This window comes from Hevea brasiliensis, chromosome 12 (assembly GCF_030052815.1).
Source record: "Hevea brasiliensis isolate MT/VB/25A 57/8 chromosome 12, ASM3005281v1, whole genome shotgun sequence".
NCBI lineage: Eukaryota > Viridiplantae > Streptophyta > Magnoliopsida > Malpighiales > Euphorbiaceae > Hevea > Hevea brasiliensis.
In genome coordinates this window covers 11615979-11623281 of record NC_079504.1, presented here as the reverse complement: position 1 = coordinate 11623281, position 7303 = coordinate 11615979, and the positions used below count along the sequence as shown (strand labels likewise).

The window sequence follows — 7303 nt, the reverse complement described above, 5'->3', positions numbered from 1 at the left end:
ATACTAATAAAAGCCTCTAGATCTTTCTCCTCCTTTTGGTTCCTTGGAAAGCTAATTGGGTCTTGTGGATATGATAAAAATTATTATGCGAAGCTTGGGAGACATGACAAGATGTGGTTGGGTCAACCAATTGGTTCTGCACTGCCTGGAATCTTGCAATTTTCATTGTTTGATACTTATCTATATGAATTTGTTGTTATTATCATTCTGTTGACATAAAAAATTCACATCGGTTGTGTCCTTTTCAAGCCTTCTCGTCTGATTATAAGCTTTCTTAAAGTTCTGTTGAAATTGAACGTGGAGTAGAGAAGCTATACTTATGCATTACAACTACAAAACAAATTGGACTAAACGTCCATGAAATATGGACACTTCTTATTTAGATAAGAAAATGAACACACCTTTATCTAAGTGACTCTTCAAGCATGAGTGCTCTACTCCAAAACCATTTAAAGACAAAATCTGCAGCCAAAACAAGGGCTGTAAGAAAGTAGATTCGAAGCTATGATGGCTGAATGGAATGGGGAAAAAACAGAGAGATGTACATCTATAAAACTAAAATATGTGTATCTTCAACCTCTTCATCTCCTTGCATAATAAAGAGGTAACACTTTCTCCCCCAAATGATGGATGTGGTTGTTTTCTCCTTCGAGAAGGCGCACAATCTGTAGTAGTCAAGAATTCAGTATTTATATACAATTGAATTGTGGAAAAGCATAAACAGAAATGATGCAGATATGATTTGAAGATATCAAAGTTTCTGGTCATGCCCTGCGGGTATGTAACTACAAGACAAAAGAGAACACCAAGTAGTGGGTTAGTTAATCACCACTCCGACGCCTAGAGATAAAAGCATCACCTATATTTATCTAAAATTCAATGAAATGAAATTCCAAGTATCAAAATCCATATACCTCTCCAATTGATGGTCGCATTTCAGGGTTTCTTTGTATGCATAGTAATGCTGCTTTAGCCATGAGGTACAATTCATATGTGTCATACGAATCTCCTATACGTTGATCAATGAGTTCATGTAGTGCAAGCCTCTCTATCAATGGTTCTGCCTAATATCCATCACAGAAAGTATTCATAACTTGGATTGAAACAAAAGAAATAGGTGTAGTATTGTAGCATGAATTAGATTGTAGCCGAGGCAGAGAAATTTTGGAAGTTGAGGATCAAAACACCAACATACCCACTGTCGAAGTGATTGTTGTCCTTCCTGTCTTTTTGAATCAACTACTTTTTGTCCTGATATTAGTTGCAAGAGAATAATGCCAAGTGCATAGACATCCGTTCTCACAGAAACAATACCATTTTCTGCATACTCTGGAGCAAGATATCTACATGGACCAAAGAACCAAATTGAGATTGTTTAACGCGGCAGATGAGGCATAAGAAACTGTGTCTCAATATCACAACTGGTAGTCCTGAAGAACAAAGAATTTATAGAAAGCATACCCCAGTGTGCCAAGTATCCTTGTCTGCACCTCGTCAGTGGTCTTCCATCTAGCAAGGCCAAAATCCCCCAGCTGTGTGTAGAGAAAAATCATTCCATTAAGTGAAATGATCCTAAAAATTGAATCTTTAACCCAATCTGTAAATTGTACCATAAATTTAATAAGGCTAATCAAAGTACAGACAAATAAATAAAAAGACTGAGGAAGACCTCTGCTGCTGCCATCAATGTATTTATCATGGTCCTTTATTTTTATATTAAAATCATAAGACAGAATATGATATCCCCAATCAGAAGTCATATAAGACAACAGAACAGGCATGGTTGACCTTCTCTAGCATGGTTATTTCCAGGCAAGCTTTCTATACACCTATTTACAATCGCTGGATATGAACTTCCGGGGTAAGGAATTTCAAGTTTTTGTCATAAATGTGAAACAAATTATAATTGGCTAAGGGATAAAACTGGTGAAATTAAGCTTGGACATTCAGTCTCAGTCCTTTTGCAAGATGAAAAGAAAAGATACAGTCAAGTGACAACGAGGAAACCTGGAAGAGTAACACCATCAATGAAAACAGATAAAATTACTGCTATTATCACACGAAATCAACACATCATAGATTTTCCATGCAACAGACTGCACAAGCACATGCTCACAAACTAAAACACATAAATAAGTGCATAGGGAAAAGGATATAGCAAAATTCACCATGGGAACAAAGTCATGTGTGAGCAATATATTGCCAGGCCGCACATCTCGATGAATGATAGGGCCACCACGGCATTCTTCATGCAGAAAACGCAATCCTTTTGCAGTTCCAGTGGCAATGGAATATCTTTGGTGCCAGTCAAGAATATTTGCTGCCTTATCTGTAGAATATTAAAATGTCAGCAGAGGAGAAGAAGAAAAGTCAACCAAAGAATTAGCAACAATCAAAAACCAATGGTTTAGACCAAATTGATAGTTACTTACCAAATAAATGCCAATCCAGAGACTTGTTGCAGATATACTCATAAACAAGGATGTTAAGGTTCTCCTTACAGCAAAAACCCAAAAGCATGACGATGTTCTTATGGCGGGCAAAGTTTAAGACATATACCTCAGACTGAAATTCTGTAAACCCTTGTGTGCTTGCTTCTTTGCGTACCTTTGCTGCAATTAGCTGTCCATCTTTAAGCTTACCCTTATATACATGTCCATAACCCCCTTCTCCTAATAAGTTTTCCTTCGAAAAATCCTGTGTTGCAAGCTGAATCTCAGAAAAAGTGAATCTCATTGCATCCTTGATATAAAATTCAGTCCTTGCCCCACATGCAGAACAAAGAATAGATGCTTCTGATGTTTGACGTCCAGAGACATTTTTATGGTGTTTTTGTGCAATTTGACTGGGAGCAGGATGGTTACTGTCTGTTTTGTTGTGTGTACCTGGAATGCACAATATTCTGTTTATTCATATTAAAGAAATGAATCCAGAATTAAAAGTAGGAGCAATTTTTTTTATTGAGGAAGGAACTAATATAGAATTATTTTGGCCCAAAAAAGTTATATTATGGTTACAAAGCAAGCAATACTGGAGATGAATGTAATCTATCATCATAGCATTGAAAACATATATCTAATCACTGCCTACTCCTTGCTGCTGTGCAGAAATGAGAGGTATGATCATGTGTGTGCATCAGTACAGTATGCATATATTTACTTGCAATAGATGTATGGTTGTAAACTTTCTTGGAATCCCAAAACTTAGATTGAGTTAGGCATGTAACATTATAAAATTGATACAAACTTTTCGGATTGGAAGCTGAACTATTTTTTTCTCCTGGCCAAAATCTAGCCTATCTGATATTTCCATTCCATGTTTCTATTTTCACCTGATCCAAAACTTCATAACTAACAAATCTACATTTTGGTACAAGCATACGTTCTGGACAGCTACCATTTAAAAGAAAATTAAGAAAAACTTAATTTTCTCAGATGAGGTTGACATTGTGGGATAAAAACACATTGTTGAAGTTAAAAATAAAAAAGGGAAGGAGGCTTGCATCCAGTTAAATGGATGAGGAGTAAAACACGCAAGACTTAGACATGAATGCAGTTCAGAATGTTTAGTGAATCCTTATGCATATATAATATTGAAGATATACCGAGACTAATTACCTGATTTATGTTGCTTAGAAGACGTCCCAAAATCCCATGGAAGATTATGCTCTCGTGATGCGTATGAAGATGAAGGTAATGAATAGGCCCTAGTCATGTCAGAACTTTCAAGAGAATTTATAGATAATGAAAAGCTTCTGCAAGAGATAACTGACTGCCCTTCATTTTCACCACCTCGTGAATTCGACGGTGGAACAGATTTGGACATGGAATAGAACGGCTTATGTTCTGTAGGATCTATTTCATTTGCAGATTGAGGACTCATTCTCTTAAGTTCCACAGATAAGTTATCCTGGATCAATGCAAGTTTGCAAGGTATCTGTTTAAGATAAAACTTCAAATCCCTTCTAAGATGCCTGTTCAGGTGCACACGTTGCTAGTTATGCGAAGTATATAAAAGTAAAAAGAAGAAGAAGAAATGAAACACTTGACATTGGCATATATCAAAAGAGGGATCATCACCTATGAAGAAGTAACATGAGTGTTTCGTCATTAAAATATGATAAAAAAGAACAGAAATTATATAGCCAGTTTTTATAGAAATTCAATGAAACTTGACTTTTGGTAACTCATTGAAGATTAATTCTCAAGCATTCATAAAAATGATTTATCATGCAATGGAATGATAAACTTTAAGAAAAGGCATGGTTAAATAGGCAGAACACAAAAGTTCAACACTAATCACCAGTAAAATTAAAATGCTAACCGAATTAATAAGAAAGAATCACTACCGATCCAGTATGACCCAAGTAGCATTGTAAGATACAACTTCTTGAAGAATGACCTGCTTCATGGGAGTTCCTGCTGTAATTTTAACTTCAATAGTGACCTATGTTTTGAAAGCAAAATATGTGTTAAGAGAATAAAAAAAAAAAAAAAACAGTTAGGGTTGAAAACCATATGCTTTTCCCGAATGAAAGTAGTTCTGTAGCATAAAACATACAAATACCGCGTGAAAAGTGTCTAACAACATCATATTTCATTGTACTTTGGTTGAAAGATAAGAGCAGATTTGCTTTTTTACACTTCTAGCTTCTAAGGTCCCTCACCTTAAGTTTCATTTTTATTATGAAAAATGTATAATAAGCAATAAATGTCATACTTTATACATCCAGGGGTGACTCAGGAAGCTGCTAGAAATTTGAACACATACTACATACTCTTAGTAGGACTGACATCAAGTATAGTAATTAATTAGTAACCCCAGGGGTGAATGCAAAAAAAAAGATACGAAGGCTTCCTGATAGAGACTGTGCAGAGGCCAAGAAAGCTTTTGTTATTAATAAAAGTAGTCTTTAGTTTGTTTTTTCTGCACCTAAGTTTAATTTTTATTTAGGATTTTCTAGAATTTCAATTGCTCTTAAGTAATCGAATTTGGAGATTTCGTAAGGTCTGGAATCCAGAATTCCAGATTATTGGGCATTTTCTAGAATATATAATCCCCTTTTGCTTCTTGATCTGTATGCAAAATATTTGAGGAAGGGAGTGAATGGAATGTGCTCTTGTGAATAAACCAGATGCCTTAGGAAGAAGATATTCCAAGTTCACAAGGTAATCCCTCTTGAATGTGTTATGAATCTAGCATGAATCCCAGGACCGATAAGCAAGAAACCTTTTAGGTTGAACATGGTGGGATGCACTTTCATAAGTTGACAAGTAGATACAGGTCTAGTCCTAGGTTTCGCATGCATTCATCATTCTGTTCTACAGTATTTGGGTTTGACTTCCTTTATATAAGCACAAGCATTTCATATGTTGATGTAGTACAAAAATTGCAAAATATTTTTAAAAAGTGCGCCAAGTTCTTTTATCAAAGTTAAATGCTAATCCAATATAAAAAGCAGTTTTTGTTTTTTCATAAAGAGAAGAACATGATATCCATGCAAAAGAGAAAGAGGATGTCTAGGTGTACAAAAGATAGAAAGCATGTATTAATTACCCCTTCATCTTCGCAAACGTCAGCACTTTGCAGAAGCATGTTTACATACACATCAATTTTCTTTGTAACTTCCTCTTCCACGACACGAGCGCTTGCTCCACCAAAAGAATCAGGGCATACTTTCATATAACCCACTATGCCAACCCACATATAAACACAGAAGGAATCAGGGGATGCTTTGATTTAATAACCCACTACAAATTAAGTTGGTTCTCTCCTTTCTTAGCTCATGTTATGCTATTATACACTAGCTAGCTAGTTATGTCACAGTTAAGATTTGGCAAACATTAGCATTTTGCTGGTATATCTTTTCTACTTGCAATGTGTCACAATTAAAGCACTTGCTGCATACATTATTGTGAAAGGGTCAAAATAATGAAATTGTGTTGGGATTTTGTATATATCAATGAATTTGATAATAGTTGACCTAAGAACTTAATTGTGGGCTTGTTCAGTAACCTGTTAACCAGCATTCGGCCAATAACAATGGAATCCTACCACTATTTGGTATGGCCACGTCAGATTCAGAATTATAGTAAATGTAGCTGTACTGAAAGAAATGGTAAGAATATGCTGGCTACATGCTTTTGTTTCATGCTCAAAACAACAGATAATGTTTAACTTATCATCAAATGGTGGAAAACCAGTCTATCTTTATGCACATAGATATAAAAATATTCCGAAACCCCGTTGACAAGTCATCAGAAGACGACAACAAGAACAATAACAATAACAATGGAAAGAACTGAAAAGCCCAGGAATCATTAAACAGAGACAATAAATTAAAAACTTACTGGGATTAGGCACTTTATGAAGAACTCCAAGAACAATAAGCTTATCACCTCCATGAAGAATGTCACCCCTCATTCTAACTTCATCAATGGTGCGTTTAAGCTCGTGCACACCACGATCCTTAGTGGCATCATAAACGATAACAACATGAGAGGATGAATGAGGATTCTCCATGCGAGAAGAAACTAAACTTCAAGCCTCGCCCCACCTCCTCAAAGGAAAAAGAAAATGCCGAAATAAGATGATGTTAGTGTTGCCAAAGGTTCCTGGCACTGCGAAAGCGTTATAAAGAAAGGCATCGCAGAGAAGATGGTGCATGCAGAAGAGGCATGATTGGGATTGCCCATCCAATGACATTGTGTGTTATCGAGAGTGAAACAATGTGTAGTTGAGTTATTCGAGGAAAGTGAGAGCAGATTCGAAGAATATGAGGGGAATTATCCTTTGAATATACTCTGATAGGGTACAAACGTCTGGCGGGAAAAGAACAACCGTCGAAGATAGTAACAATGAGAAGAGTGACAAGGACATGAAGACAAAGCTGATGTTTGGAGGGTCAGTTTCCTCAGGGGCTTATGAACTCTTTTTTCCTGTGTGTTCTGAGTCTAAAGTTTTCAAATCCTGCCTGGATCTAACCCATCCCCCAACCCACGTCACAGCAAATTTTTCAGCCTGTCCCGCTCTTGATATTGCAGAGAGAGGGAGAAAAGTCTTTTCCCAAATTCCCAAAACTAGTCTTGATAATGTTATACTATTATTTGTTTTTTAAATATCTTATTTTTATATATTTAAATTGTAAAATATCATAATTTTAACTATATATTATTAAAATTATATTTTCAATTTATATTTTTAACTTATTAATTTAAAAAAAAAAATATTCGCGGAACACCCTTCTTGCATCTTACGGAAAAAGTTTTCATATGATTCCGATCATCTGCTAAGCGAGAGCAAA

At 35.7% G+C, this 7303-nt stretch overlaps 1 protein-coding gene across 2 annotated transcripts; it reads right to left on the bottom strand.

The window, feature by feature from the left end:
* Positions 1-259: 259 nt before the first annotated feature.
* Positions 260-7031, bottom strand: LOC110645425 (probable serine/threonine-protein kinase PBL7). 2 transcript variants are annotated; one of them, XM_058131117.1, is made up of 11 exons: positions 6351-7031; positions 5557-5690; positions 4349-4446; positions 3618-3973; positions 2433-2885; positions 2169-2329; positions 1462-1532; positions 1196-1343; positions 915-1064; positions 546-665; positions 260-462 (listed from the first exon to the last, which is right to left on the bottom strand). In XM_058131117.1, exons 1-10 carry the CDS (start codon positions 6520-6522, stop codon positions 582-584), a joined length of 1827 nt encoding a protein of 608 aa, XP_057987100.1. In that variant the 5' UTR covers positions 6523-7031; the 3' UTR covers positions 260-462; positions 546-581. The 2 variants fall into 2 exon arrangements, with proteins under 2 accessions (XP_057987100.1, XP_021654284.2); XM_021798592.2 differs by having other exon boundaries at positions 578-665.
* Between the last annotated feature and the right edge of the window lie 272 nt (positions 7032-7303).

What these genes read in the sequence shown, in the direction of transcription:
- LOC110645425 (XM_058131117.1), bottom strand. Translation starts at nt 6,522, where the DNA reads ATGGAGAATCCTCATTCATCCTCTCATGTTGTTATCGTTTATGATGCC. An exon ending in AGGATACTTGGCACACTGGG is followed by an intron (nt 1,344 to 1,461) that starts GTATGCTTTCTA and finishes TGGTCCATGTAG; the next exon opens with ATATCTTGCTCCAGAGTATG. An exon ending in TGCGACCATCAATTGGAGAG is followed by an intron (nt 666 to 914) that starts GTATATGGATTT and finishes TGACTACTACAG; the next exon opens with ATTGTGCGCCTTCTCGAAGG.